Below are 15,756 nucleotides of genomic sequence, written 5' to 3' on the forward strand. Positions count from 1 at the left end.
AAAACAAAATGTTAACAAATACTGTACACTTTTCCCCTACTTATATAATAATAATAATACCTGATGATCATGTTTTAGGGTGAAAAACCCCCCCACGGCAGGCCATCTTTAAAAATGTGATTTTGTGTGTGTCTGTGTGTGTGTGTGTGTGTGTGTGTGTGTGTGTGTCTGTGTCTGTGTCTGTGTCTGTGTCTGTGTCTGTGTCTGTGTGTGTGTGTGTGTGTGTGTGTGTGTGTGTGTGTGTAGAATGGACAGCAGGTTCACAAAGGCCACACTCTGACACTGAAGAACGCCATGTTTGACACCGCAGGGACCTATGTGTGTGTGATCACTGTCTCCAGCATGGAGAGCATGGAGACCAGTGAGACCCTCCGTGTGTTTGTACAGGGTGAGTTTTCATGCACAATATCCGTGTGTTCCTTTGTTCGTTTTTATTTCATTTTTCTCTAAATGACATTTTGTCTATAAAACTGGCTTGAGGACTGCTGCGTGTGAGGAGTCAAAATAGCAGATCTAAAAGCCCTAACCACGCCATGCAACTCCTTGGGTCCAAACGGTTTGCGAGGAGTTGCATGTTGACCCTTTGGTGCGGTTTGGGCCATTGAATTCCATGCGTTGTATCGCTCGGGACGACGTGCAACAGGACATATCACACCGCAGGGACAACGGTGAAACCGTCTCGACCCTTTGGTGTGGTCAGGGCTTAAAAGCTCCCAACACGACACGACCCAATGCATTGTTAGCTACTTTTGCAATTTTTGAAAGTGTAAAGTAGAACGTCAGTACTGTAGTTAAAACAGCCTCCCTCCCTGACAACCCTCACACCTTTGCTAATCAAAATCAGAATCTTCTTTATTGTCACAATACAGTTTTACATGTAAAAAAGTGGGTGAAATGTATGTGCATATAGTTCCCGTTCTTTTTTCAAGAAAAATAATAGAAGGGGAAGAAGAAAGTTTGAGCGCTTTTACCACAAAAAAGTTAACAGTTTAGCTGCCAGGAATAGTTTAATCCAGGTTACTGTCGTTGCTATAAACGACATTCCCGCCTTTTGTTTTATGTGTTTAATCTGCCGTATTGTAATAAATAAAAATAAACTCTGCCTTTGCCGCGGAGATAGAGACTAGATGGTTTCGTTTTGATGACGAAATCGTCGGAAATCGTCACATGCTGTGGGCTGCTAGGGCTTCTGGGAAATTGAGGCCAATGCAAATGAATGGGTACAACGCCTCATGGAGACGGGTCTTGTGTGCGTCTTCCGGGTGCACCAAGATGGTGGATGGTGCGATCGGATCATAACAAACCGAGGAACCTGTTTTCGCTGGATTTTCACAGATTAAAAACCCAAATAATTCAGCGTATGCTCTAAAGGTAATACAACAATCTCGGCAGCGTAGGGTAGTTGATTAAAATGTGGGTTACGCGTTTAAACCAGTCAAACTGTTTTAATGGTTTCAGATCATTTAGAAGCCTGTTCCACAAACATCACACAATCTTATTTACAATACAAGTAAGGGGTTTTCAGATAATTACAGTCAGTCAGTGCTCACAAAGGGCACAACCGTAGGGTCTCTCGCTAACTCCTCTCTCCTGCCTCCTCCCTCCAGGTCCTCCAGAGATCAGGGAGCCACAGAACACGCCCATCGAGGAGCATTTGGAGAAGACGGTGAACCTGAGCTGCCATGCCAGGGGTTACCCTGTCCCCAGCATCTCCTGGAGCTCCTCTGATGCACAGGTACAGCTCTATAGCAGTGCACGCTTCTCAAACCTTGGACCCCCATAACCCTCTGAGTTACAGACCTGTAAGGGTCCATTTGGAACCCCGGTCAAGGAGCCCTGAGGGTCCCTGGACCTCACTTTGACAACTTATTGGTTGTCTTCTAGCAATACCTTTAGCAATAGCTAAAGAAAAGCTAAAAGAAATTACGCATTTAATCGCACCTTAGTTTTAACCGTGGAACGTTTCTCACTGGGCGTGTTTCACAAGGACTGAATAGGCTGCTGCACGCCTGCACAGCAGCACTCCACAGCTCCGTCAGTCAGACAACAACAAAGCCCAAATGAATCAATGAATGAAGAAGCCACTTATATCGTGTGTGTGTGTTGTCACGACTATGGTCGTGTTTGGTTATGATTAATTATGAGTGTTATGAGTGTTATTGTTATTTATTGCTAATATTATATATATATATATATATATGGTGGTATTGTTATAGTATATATATATATGTATATGGAATTAACATGATGTCTTCTAATATATATATATATATATATATATATATATATATATATATATATATATATATATACCTGAGCAGCAGTTACGTTATAACCTGTATTAGACTACCTCTCCTCCCATGCAGAGTGAATGAATCAGACAGAATGATTGTCATCAGCTGTGTGTCTGGGGTACTCCTGTTGGCCATGACAGTGGAGGCCTGATCATCCTCTCTGATTGGCTGACGGTCACGTGAGGGAGCTAACGGCCGTAGCTCTCACACTACTAAGCCCATTCACCCCCAGACAGGCACTGGGGAAACATCTTCCAGGGTCTTTCCCCCATCCGTCGTACTACTGTCGCATCCAACTGTTTTGCCTTATTTTGTGAAGTTGAACATTTGTTTAGAGATGTTATTTCCCTTCGGAAAGGAATAACTTAATAGTTTTGTTTTGATAGCCGTTTATTGTATTTCCTTTTGAGTTAAGAGCCATTCATTTGTAAACTTGTCGATTATCTTAATTTATTCATCATACTTCTGAATAAATTCTTGTATTAAGACCTTGGTTTTCCGTTTCTCCTCCATATGTTGCATTACCTTTTACCCCTAGACATAATGGTTTTGTAACTGTGTGTGTGTGTGTGTGTGTGTGTGTGTGTGTGTGTGTGCGTGTGCGTGTGCGTGCGTGAATGTGTCAGGTCCTCAAGTCGGTGTCCCACAAGGCAACGGAGGACGCCATCCACAGCGTGGTCAGTGTCAAGGTCACGTCTGACATCACAGCATTCTGCAACGCCTCCAACGACCACGGCTCTGAAGCCGTTTCCTTCAGCATCAAAGCCAGTGAGTTCCTGTATGCTCTTCCTGTGTGTGTATGTGCGTGCATGCGTGCGTGCGTGCGTGTCTTCATCTCCCTTCCTTTCCCTCTCATCTTTATCTATAGAGATCTGCACTAAAATACTTCTCTAAAAGCAGTGGTTCCCAACCCCCCTGAGAGTGGCCCCCCCACACGTGCATGTGCGCACAAACTTGAGCGCACGCATGAACAGAGACACACACACAGACACTTTTTTCAAACAAATAACCACCACCACGAGACCTATATACCGTACTTTAGCAAATAGTAAAAAAAAAAAAGCTTTGACTATTTTTCACTAATTTGCACAATAAACTGCAATGACCAATAATGACCCATGTATCGGTTGGGAAACCACTCCTCTGGACGTATGAGAATGAATGATGTGAGAATGGCGTTTCACTGTACCACCCCTGGTGTTCCCCTACTCAGCGTGTAGAGTAGGAGAGTAGCGACACACTTTGATCTCGCTGCAAAGCGTTGAGCCTATGGGCTATAGTTCCAAACATTGCTCCTATGGCTGGAACTATCCCATTGAGCACTTCCTCACTCCATTATTACAATGGGAGTCAGCACTCTCTTACTATATTACTCTGCCCCTACTGTACCAACCCTGGTGTTCCTAACATGAAGTTCCCCTACTGTACCAACCCTGGTGTTCCTAACATGAAGTTCCCCCACTGTACCAACCCTGGTGTTCCTAACATGAAGTTCCCCTACTTGTACCAACCCTGGTGTTCCTAACATGAAGTTCCCCTACTGTACCAACCCCGGTGTTCCTAACATGAAGTTCCCCTACTGTACCAACCCCGGTGTTCCTAACATGAAGTTCCCCGTGTCCTTTTTGTGTTGTTTTCCCTCTACCCATTCATAGTTAAACTTACCACCAAACCAGCGTCCACTACCACTACTAGTACAACCAGCAGCACCTCCACCGCAACAGGTAATGCCAGCCTGCATGTCCTCGCTTATATATATATATATATATACACAGTACACAGTTCCGTAGAATACGTTATAATGAATTCAATGACAATGAATTAATTTGTGTTGCACTGCTACACAGTGTGTTACAGAACAAGGTTACACAAGCTGGCACAGAGTACAATAACAACAGAATGTCATATAGTCTGACGGAGAAAACAAGTTAGAGGTTTTTTGAGCTATCTAATCATGGGCAATTCAACTTAACCATTGTGGTTGATCCCGAGGAGTCCCTCAGGGCTCTATTCTAGTGTATTTTCTGTCTACCCACTATGGGACGAGAGACCTTAGAGTCTAAGGTCTCTCGCCCCATAGTTCGGTAGACAGGAAATATCCGAGAGTCTAAGGTGTTAGACTCTCTGAGATTGAAAATGTCAGAATCGATAAAATACCGTACATCCACGAGAGTCTAAATCTTAGGCTATGTCCAGTCCATGCATGGTGCTTTTTTTTTACCCTTTTGGTGATGCTTGGAAGCAGGCGCTGTGTTAAAATGGTTGCAAACTGAAACTGCACAAGTGCTGCCTTGTAATGCGTCTCAGGGAAATAAGGAACCTTATGCCACAGAGGTGATGTGGAATGTAGTGCAACGTCAAGTGCCTGCATGTTGTCTGTAGCACTTTTGACCCTTTGCGGCCCAACATTAAATGTTGCTATTTTAACTGTAGATGTTTTTAATGTAATGCTCACATTTAGATCAGTCAGTGGGTTGAGTTGTTTATCGTCTCAACGCCATTGGATGCTAAATGTGTTTATAGGTCTGGCCCTGTGGCCATGGAATCACATAATATGCAAACACACAATTTCGTATTTTGAGAATTGGACGGGCAGGTCCATGGCATATGCATGAAAATCAACCAAAGGATTATATGAAATTACAACTTACATTGTTAATGAACTTATTTCGAAACCAGGGGTGGGCAGTCGGACAGATATTTTGTGAAGCCACTAAGGAAATGAAAGTTCATATAATGGCCTGTTGTGGCGCTGTCATTGGACCCAGAAAAACCCATAGCCCCATAGAAGTCCATGTATTTGGGCCCAACTTCACCTAGACTGTATTACCTTAATAAACATGGTCATGAATACTTTCTTCTTCCAGTCACTAGTTTAAAGTCTCATTTCTAATGTCATAATATTCTTTTTGGAAAATTATGGTCCCATTAATTTAAAGAATGACCATAAAGTCGCGTATGTTCTGAGGGGCGTGGCTACCGTTACAGTCTATGATAGGGATTCCCCTCCCACTCGAGTCAAAATAAAAACAAACGGAGAAGAAGGGGGGAAGTCCCGCCTCGTTGTCTGGGCCAGCCAATGGCCAGCTGGACCAAAACCGATCTAGAAAGATGGCGACTTCCATTGCAAGGACTGACAGGCTTCATTTTATGTTCATGTTAGACCCGGGGAACGCTTTGTCCATATTTTTTTACAGTCTATGTTCGAAACACACAAATGAAAGGTGAACAAATAATTTAAATCCCAGGATACACAAAGTGCAGTAGCCTTAGTTCTGACTAGTGGGAAATGGATAATGCTGTTCATTAAGCTTAACCATAGTACCCTTATTAGGTGATTTAAAGCCTTCAATGTATCCACTTGCTGTGTTTTTCTATGAGTCAAGCTGAAAGAATGGCTGAGAGAATAACCCAGCTGGCTTAAGCAATTATGATTGTGACATCATTGAAAGGACATTACGCTGTGGCTGAGCTTTAGACTAATTGAAACCAACACATGTGCAGCTGGGTTTCCAGTGATAATGTCTTGTAAGTTGTATACAGTAGCTGTTAGGTGTTGTGTTGATGATCGAGGTCTGTTAACAGTGGGAGTTCAAAAACGGGTCTCCCGCATGGAAAGCCGACAGCTTACCCACTAGCCTAGCCCCGCAAGCAGAACCCAAATGTAGTAAAGTTTCTGACACTTTGATTACTTTACCCATTGGGTCCTGTTTCACGCTGGGCTGCCGCCAGTTACACACACACAAATACAATGTAAACACGCCATGAGAAAAGCTTCTGCGCGCTTTTACGATGTTTTTTCATGTGTTGACTTACGAATGTGCGAACTATAAGTACCTTACATACCATACCGACACATCTCCTGTGTCGCGGAAGCCGTTAAGTATTTTTAATCCATGATTGATTAAAAATGTCGCTTCTTCCTACCTTGTTTATTGACACCTCATTGTACCGCCTATCTGGCTAGCTAGTGGTGCTACAGCTATGACGGAGCAGATCAGAGGCAGGGACGTAGCCCGCAAAGCCAACCGCACATCGGGAGGCGGTACAATAAACGGTAAATAAACAAGAAGAAATCAAAGCAAACATGGATTAAAAATACTTAACGGCTTCCGCCGCAGGTATGTAAGGTACTTATAGTTCGCACATCCGTAAGCAAACACAATAAAAAACGTGGTAATAGCGCGCCGATCGACGAAACGATGAGTTTGGTTATATCCGCGTGCCAACAATCGCATTAGAAAATCTTAGCATGGCCAGGAACCCTATATAAAGCGACAATCAAATTTCAGAAAAGCTTTATGTAGGGTTCCGAGAGGGGCTACCACTAGCCTAAAGGGGAATTCCCCCATGGCCAGGGGAGAGATTAGGCTTTTTTGGTCAGCCACTCGGCTACATCATGACAATGGCTTCTATTTCAACCTGCTGTTAAAGGGAGATTGTTGTCTCCATTCGTTTGAAATCCCCATTGATGATGTCACTGGTAGGCACGTTTCTGAACTTTCCCTCCTCAGAGTGAGTAGACAGAAATGGGCATATAAGTTATATGAAGATGGGTTGAAGATTGGCCCTCTACACTAAAGTGTCTTTGCCAAAAAGAGATTTGGCGTGTGTGCGTGTGTGCGTGCGTGTGTGCGTGCGTGTGCTCTCATTCCATAGCAGCTGCATTATTATTGCCTGGAGGAGACAATAAGTGACTAAATAGAAGAAATGAGTAGAATGAATGAAGGGCAACACTACAACATGTTGCCTCTCATGTTGTTTGTGTTCCTTTCTGCGAGTTCAGAGGAGAGTGTTATGATTTACCGATAATGCAATGGAATGAGAGCACACACACACACACACACACACACACACACACACACACACACACACACACACACACACACACACACACACACACACACACACACACACACGTATATGAGTGAAACTGTAGAAGGCAGCTGACGTTTAAAATGCACTCACAGAAAGTCTCCTGACTCCCATTACGGCCAGTGCTCTCTCTCTCTCTCTCCCTCTCTCTCTGTTCTCTCTCTCTCTCTCTCTCTCTCTCTCTCTCTCTCTCTCTCACACACACACACACACACACACACATTTGAGGTTGTTGTTTCTTCCCAATGAGATTATACGGGCTCAGTCGGTCGGCCTGCTCCTGGAAATGACCATGGTGTTACTGGCCAGCATCTTGAACCATTACACTCTAATCACTGATTAGATTGTATCCTAAAAGACTACGATTAAGCTCATTAAAAAACAAACAAACAAAAAAACACCTGCACCCTAGTGTCCCTATTCTGGGGTTCAGCAATAATAGCAGATCTGCAAGCTCACCACGCCGCACAACACAAGACGTTGTGATCTTGCAGATTGTTTTTTTTTTGGCTAAGACGATTTTGTGTAGTGTGGAGAAATGGAGCGGACCAGCTGTATAGCGCCCTGGGAGGTCAGATCAGTGTAGAGTTTCTGTGGCTGTTTTTTTTTTATGTGTTTTTTTTTTATTATCCATATAAATTATGCCTCAATACATTTGAGTCATTAAATATCCCTGCTGGCTCACTGACAGTGTAATTCTGTGGTTTTTCTCAGTCACATCGTCGCCAACAGTCTCAGTCACATCGCCAACAACAGTCTCGGTAAAATCGCCGACAGTTTCAGTCAAAACGCCCACCGTTTCAGTCAAAACGCCAACCGTTTTGCCGAAAAAGGTCAAGAAAGGTTTGTTGAGCCGTTGAAAATCTCTCCGTTTCCTGTCGAAGACAAAAGCACGGCCGCACCTTCTTTCTCTCCACAGCACCCCCCCCCCCCTCCTCCTGCCCCGCCCACCGTTCCTGCTCATCATCATCATCATTATGTGCATGTCACGCTATTACAGTACGCTATTCTCCTGTAGAAGACTGGATTTACCTCAGTCCTACAGTATAATACTCCATCGCACGACAGTGTCAATTCTACAAGTTACACCATCGTGCAGTGGATTATAAATCACGCTTTTCACTGCATACTTTTCCTTTCTTCACGGTGCTATTGACAGTCTAAGTTAATGATCTGTTTGCACCACACGCACCAATGCACTGCACAACCCCGCTGCTCGCAGCCTGTATGAGAAGAAAGACGAAATCTTGTTGCAACACTGACCACATGGCGACGCTCGGTGTTGCCTAACGCCGTCTGTGGCAACTCCAGTCAGCAGACGGTTGAGAGAGAAGCCAGCTGCGACTTATGGCAAGTCATTAGGGGACATTGTCAACGTTTTATTTGTTTGTTTGTCTTTATTAGAAGTGTCCACGTTCATCGTGTTGCCCTTGGGAGTTACAAAGCACACAAGAAAACTTGTATAAATTGTTCAGTATTTGCTCATCTGCTCTAAGCCCTTTAAAATGTAAAGGATTCCAAGAAAACGGTTGGAACATATTCATATAAACATGGCATATTTTAAGATGGTAAAAATAATAGTCTGAATTTCTGAAATTAAATAAAATGTCTGAAAAATCCTTTGTCACTTAATATTCAAATTGACATACAGTACAGTAGCCATACAGCACATGTGTACACTACTACCCACGACACTTTGTCTTACCTAGAGTAAATGATCGTGATCACGTCTTTAATGTTTCTAGTAAAAATAAAAAATGAAATAATTACTGAGTGAGCGAGTGAGTGAGTGAGTGAGTGAGTGAGTGAATTAATTAATTAATTAATAATTTGATATATTAACACATGAATAAAACGTTGACACTGTATGTCTGGCTGGCTGCTTGTCAGAGTATCTGGCATGCCAGAGCACCACAGTCAGGGACACATAGTCACAATGTAGTCGGTGTCAGCGAAAACATCTCTTCTCTCCTGCTGCCTGTCTTCTACACTCTGCTGTGCACCAGTCCTCCTCCCTTAGCCTGCAAGTTCAGTCCCGTTGGGGAGTCAAGTTAATAACCTGTAGCTGTGCTTGTACTTCTCTCCCACCAGAGGGCAGTGGTGTGATCATCGCGGTCATCATCATTTGTATCCTGCTCCTGGCAATCCTGGGCAGCGTCCTCTACTTCCTCTACAAGAAGGGCAAGATATGTGGCCGCTCTGGCAAGCAGGACCTGTAAGTGCACATCTTTGATCTGTTTGAACTCTCCTGCAATCTCTCGTCCAACAGCTTCCCCCCCCCCCAAACCATCAGAACCCTGAACACACATTGTTTTTCAATGTGAAGCACCATGAGTTAAGAACCGTATTTTGCTCACCTGCCTATAGTGTGTATTGTGGATGTGACAATAAAACTTGATTGATTGATTGATTGATTGAGGTTAAAGCTTTTATAAAACAATGAACAAGCACTGTTCACAACAAACAAAAAGGTTAAAAACCACCAATAACATCTTGCCTATACTGACGTGCACAAAATGCATATGCCAGTTTGAAATTGATCAAGAGAACAGTCATTATTATTACTGTATGATAGTATAAAGGTCATGATTGTCGTCATGTCCGGACAGTTTACTCATATTGTGTGTAATGTACGGCTTGATGTCACTCACTGTGACCTCACCTCGTCCTGTCTTTGTAGCACCAAGGAGAAGAACAACAAGGACAACATCGTAGTAGAGATGAAGAGTGACAACACAGAGGAGGCCGTGCTCCTAGGAGTCAACGGTGACAAGAAACTGCCCAGTGACCAGGTAGATATGTACTCTTTACTAACTCACTTACCAACTCACTCCCCAGTGACCAGGTAGATATGTACTCTACTAACTCACTTACCAACTCACTCCCCAGTGACCAGGTACAGTAGATATGTACTCTTTACTAACTCACTTATCAACTCACTCCCCTGTTACCAGGTAGATATGTACTCTTTACTAACTCACTTACCAACTCACTTTTTAAACTCATACACTGTTACCACTGCAGGTAGATATAGCCTACTGTACCTATACACTTTATTAAAACCCACTCATATAACCATTTCAGGTAAATAAGGGTCAGTGACGAGATGGGGTTGGAAAGTTGACAAATTAAATGTTTAAATTATGGTTTTTTTGTAATGTTGGTTTCCTATCATGGTCAGTACCATGGTCAATATCGTGCCAGCATCATGGTCAATATCTTGTCAGTATCATGGTCAGTATCTTTTCAGTATCATGGTCAGTATCATGGTCAGTATCATGATTAGTATCATGGTCAGTATCATGAACCCATTAAAAAAAAATTAAATCCTCAAAAATAATGAAAAACGGCGTGCTATAGTATGCCGTATGTGCTATAGTATGCCGTACGATATGGGCTATAGCCCATGGTCCAAAATGATGAGAAACGAGGATAACTTTTATTTTCAAAATTTCAAAAAACATGGGCTATAACCCATCGTTTTTTTCATTTTGTCATTTTTGTCAAATCGTCAAAAATGATGAAAAACGGCGTGCTATAGTATGCCGTACGATATGGGCTATAGCCCATGGTCCAAAATGATGAGAAACGAGGATAACTTTTTTTTTCAAAATTTCAAAAAACATGGGCTATAACCCATCGTTTTTTTCATTTTGTCATTTTTGTCAAATCGTCAAAAATGATGAAAAACGGCGTGCTATAGTATGCCGTACCATATGGGCTATAGCCCATGGTCCAAAATGATGAGAAACGAGGATAACTTTTTTTTTCAAAATTTCAAAAAACATGGGCTATAACCCATCGTATTTTTCATTTTGTCATTTTTGTCAAATCGTCAAAAATGATGAAAAACGGCGTGCTATAGTATGCCGTACCATATGGGCTATAGCCCATGGTCCAAAATGATGAGAAACGAGGATAACTTTTTTTTTCAAAATTTCAAAAAACATGGGCTATAACCCATCGTATTTTTCATTTTGTCATTTTTGTCAAATCGTCAAAAATGATGAAAAACGGCGTGCTATAGTATGCCGTACCATATGGGCTATAGCCCATGGTCCAAAATGATGAGAAACGAGGATAACTTTTTTTTTCAAAATTTCAAAAAACATGGGCTATAACCCATCGTATTTTTCATTTTGTCATTTTTGTCAAATCGTCAAAAATGATGAAAAACGGCATGCTATAGTATGCCGTACCATATGGGCTATAGTCCATGGTCCAAAATGATGAGAAACGAGGATAACTTTGTTTTTCAAAATTTCAAAAAACATGGGCTATAACCCATCGTTTTTTTCATTTTGTCATTTTTGTCAAATCGTCAAAAATGATGAAAAACGGCGTGCTATAGTATGCCGTACCATATGGGCTATAGCCCATGGTCCAAAATGATGAGAAACGAGGATAACATTTTTTTCCAAAATTTCAAAAAACATGGGCTATAACCCATCGTATTTTTCATTTTGTCATTTTTGTCAAATCGTCAAAAATGATGAAAAACGGCGTGCTATAGTATGCCGTACCATATGGGCTATAGCCCATGGTCCAAAATGATGAGAAAAGAGGATAACTTTGTTTTTCAAAATTTCAAAAAACATGGGATATAACCCATCGTTTTTTTCATTTTGTCATTTTTGTCAAATCGTCAAAAATGATGAAAAACGGCGTGCTATAGTATGCCGTACCATATGGGCTATAGCCCATGGTCCAAAATGATGAGAAACGAGGATAACTTTGTTTTTCAAAATTTCAAAAAACATGGGCTATAACCCATCGTTTTTTTCATTTTGTCATTTTTGTCAAATCGTCAAAAATGATGAAAAACGGCGTGCTATAGTATGCCGTACCATATGGGCTATAGCCCATGGTCCAAAATGATGAGAAACGAGGATAACTTTGTTTTTCAAAATTTCAAAAAACATGGGCTATAACCCATCGTTTTTTTCATTTTGTCATTTTTGTCAAATCGTCAAAAATGATGAAAAACGGCGTGCTATAGTATGCCGTACCATATGGGCTATAGCCCATGGTCCAAAATGATGAGAAACGAGGATAACTTTGTTTTTCAAAATTTCAAAAAACATGGGCTATAACCCATCGTTTTTTCCATTTTGTCATTTTTGTCAAATCGTCAAAAATGATGAAAAACGGCGTGCTATAGTATGCCGTACCATATGGGCTATAGCCCACGGTCCAAAATGATGAGAAACGAGGATAACTTTTTTTTTCAAAATTTCAAAAAACATGGGCTATAACCCATCGTATTTTTCATTTTTGTCAAATCGTCAAAAATGATGAAAAAACGGCGTGCTATAGTATGCCGTACCATATGGGCTATAGCCCATGGTCCAAAATGATGAGAAACGAGGATAACTTTGTTTTTCAAAATTTCAAAAAACATGGGCTATAACCCATCGTTTTTTTTTTTTTTGTCATTTTTGTCAAATCGTCAAAAATGATGAAAAACAGCGTGCTATAGTATGCCGTACCATATGGGCTATAGCCCACGGTCCAAAATAATGAGAAACGAGGATAACTTTTTTTTCCAAAATTTCAAAAAACATGGGCTATAACCCATCGTATTTTTCATTTTGTCATTTTTGTCAAATCGTCAAAAATGATGAAAAACGGCGTGCTATAGTATGCCGTACGATATGGGCTATAGCCCATGGTCCAAAATGATGAGAAACGAGGATAACTCCGGGGTGATGCTCAGGTGATGCTGAAAAAGCTCTGTTGGACATGGACATGTTTGCCTGAAAAGGACTCTTTGAAATGCTAGTATCATGGTCAGTATTATGTCAGTATCATGGTCAGTATCATGGCAGTAACAATGTCAGTATCAAGGACAATAGGATGTCATGGTCGGTATTGTGTCAGTATCATGGTCGGTATTGTGTCAGTATTATGTCAGTATCCTATCAGTATCATGGTCAGTATATTATCAGTATCATGGTCAGTATCTTATCAGTATCATGGTCAGTATCATCATGTTCGGGATCATGTCAGTATCTGGTCAGTATCATGTCAGTGTCACTATATTGCCAGTATGTAGGACCTGCAGGAATTCATTTTACTCAAGGTGTGAGAGCATGAAACGGCACACAAAAAAACCTCAATGTGTGAGACATTAGCTGATTAGCTGACAATATCAATGTGGAAACCATGTGTGTGCTTAATGTCCACTGATCCAGTATCATTAACCCCCCCCCCATCCCTCCCTCTCTTTCCCACTCCCCCTCTTCTCCCGTTATATCTCTTCTTTCCCTTCCTCTCTTTCCCGTTTGTATGTTTTTGTTTTATCTCTGGAGTAAAGAGTAATGAATATCTGGACGTGCAGAAGTGAGTACATGCAGAGGCTGTGGACGAAGAATGGACAGCTATACAGACAGACAGACACGTCCTGTTCCTGTCCCATCACTTCCTGTCCTGTCTGTTCTCTGTCTGTTTTCAGGCTCAGGCCTGACGATGCGTTCAAGCCCACCTCTAGAGACATTTTTATTTTATGTTTGAATGTGGAATTATGTCATGGACAGCCTTGGTTTTCTGTTATTTAATGGCTCTCAACTAGTCAAACCAAAACAACAACACCACCAACAACAATAGCACCCTTCCCTATTTCAGCTTTGGCTTACTTATTGTATATCCTGGAACATATTTTCGTTGCTATGCAACTCGAGCTCCATGGACATTGTGTGAGAAAGGATTTGAGCGCTTCATGACATAACTCTGCCGCACCGACCTCCGTCACAGCTCCAAGGACTTAACATGCGAGCCCCGTAAACTGCTGATCATCCATAGAACCATAATGTCACTTAATTATAAGCATAATTTATACTCCGTAGTACGACATGAATAAATCTACAAGCTAACAATGCGTCTCGTTGTGACGTGTTTGTAGCTTGTAGATCTGTTCTTGTCGGGTATCGACACCATCGTGCGATGGAGTAGGTTCGATATATTAAGCTTAACTCTGACCAGGGACTGTTTTTATAGCCAATCAACTGCCACCTCAGGCACACCGATCACTGAAGAGTGGCCTTAAATGGCTATTTATTATGTACATATATTCTATTCTTTGTATATATACATACCATATTTGTCTTTATTTAAAATAACCTAAAAAAAAAAAAAGAAAGAAAGTAAATACAAGGTCAGACTATAGAGGGTTTTTGTTCCAGTGCTCTTTACAGAGCAAGATACTTAGCTATTGTGCCCAAACCCTTGTGCTTTGGTCAGTCGTGGTTTCTGCTTTGCCTAAAGACTAATTTACACCAAAGATCGCTGATTTTCAGTGAGTAACACCATATCAAAGTTTAGATGAGGCTTAAGTCTGTATACACTGTAACCCTGGGAGTCTGCTGCCCCCTGTAGGGGAATACTGCCTCCTGCAGCCCAATCACCTGCTTCTGATGTTTTGTTTGAAAAATCATATTTTTTGCTGATACTGGTAGGTTTTCTTTATCCGTTCATACAAAATGCTCATTCAGTACCTGACCCTAGCTTTTTTTTTTTATTATTATGGGAAATAAAGATTATTTTGTGGAATGGTCATTTCTGTAGACTATTCTAGAGTAGAATAGTGAATTGCGTATTCACGGTTGCCTTTTTGTTAGTTTAGAAGGACTTATTGTTTCTTGAAGTCATACTATATATCTAATCATTTTCTTTCTTCTGTCATCCACAAGATTCAACATACTGTACTGTAGCATATACATAATCAGGTAGAGCATCGCCACCACTCTAGTTTCATGTACAGGTAGCCTTATGAATTCAGTTTTAAGAATTAGGGAAACCCCTTTGTCCCAAAGAATTGTAACTTCCATGTGCACTGATTTATTTGTAATTATTATTTTATGTATTTGTGTTGTTTTGTGAAACAGTAGTTTTGTTGTTGCTTTTGACTGTATGTGAAACAAAACGTTTTGTTGAAGGACAATTTTATGACTGACAATGTTTTTGTATTTGTTTTTGTTTTTGATGATGAATAATAATAAGGCAGACAGACTATTGGCTCATGCAGAACATGAGTCAAGACATGACAGGCTACCTTATTAGGAGTGATACATGTTGCTTTAGTTATTTTAGTTGGATCCCTGATAGGGCTGGGAAATAATATCAGCATCGTTATATATGAGACTAGATATGGTCCGGGATGATATGGTAAGTGTTGTCTTTTCCTGGTTTTAATCATTTTATATTTTCAGAAATGGTCAAAAATAGCAAAAAATGGCAGATCTACACACAATGTGTCGTTTTTAGATCTTTTTGAAAGGTATGTTTTTTATGTTCTTGAAAAAAGGTATTTTCGTTTTTTATGTTCTTTAAATTCTTTAATGTCATCGTCACCATATCTGTTAAAAAACGAGAAAAAGAAATTGTGATATTTGATTTTGTCCAGACACATTCACTGTGACAGGTTACTGCTCAGTTTGGCACATTGCCTTATTATATTGATGTCATTTTGCAACCAAAATGACATTATGAAATAGAAGATTTGTGTCTGCGTAAAGGACTACTCCTCTGACTACTAACATTACTCACAGGAGACGCTGGCTGTGACAATATGCTACTTTTTAAGTTTTCA

At 41.0% G+C, this 15,756-nt stretch overlaps 1 protein-coding gene across 4 annotated transcripts in view; it reads left to right on the plus strand.

Annotated features, from left to right (window-relative positions):
• LOC308321377 (cell surface glycoprotein MUC18-like) overlaps positions 1-15,080 on the plus strand; it is an 85,143-nt gene extending 70,063 nt beyond the window's left edge. Inside the window, exons 10-17 of one of the 4 annotated variants that reach the window (XM_080772237.1) lie at positions 247-388; positions 1,608-1,735; positions 2,921-3,062; positions 3,950-4,018; positions 7,884-8,012; positions 9,261-9,384; positions 9,850-9,961; positions 13,481-15,080. In XM_080772237.1, coding sequence (XP_080628363.1) covers positions 247-388; positions 1,608-1,735; positions 2,921-3,062; positions 3,950-4,018; positions 7,884-8,012; positions 9,261-9,384; positions 9,850-9,961; positions 13,481-13,483 — 849 coding nt within the window. In that variant the 3' untranslated portion in view covers positions 13,484-15,080. The remainder of the gene's footprint in view (positions 1-246; positions 389-1,607; positions 1,736-2,920; positions 3,063-3,949; positions 4,019-7,883; positions 8,013-9,260; positions 9,385-9,849; positions 9,962-13,480) is intronic. The other 3 variants (XM_080772236.1, XM_080772238.1, XM_080772239.1) reach the window with 3 other exon arrangements.
• Positions 15,081-15,756: the final 676 nt, after the last annotated feature.

Source organism: Protomyctophum bolini, assembly GCF_963924005.1.
Source record: "Protomyctophum bolini genome assembly, chromosome: 9".
Classification (NCBI taxonomy): Eukaryota; Metazoa; Chordata; class Actinopteri; order Myctophiformes; family Myctophidae; genus Protomyctophum; species Protomyctophum bolini.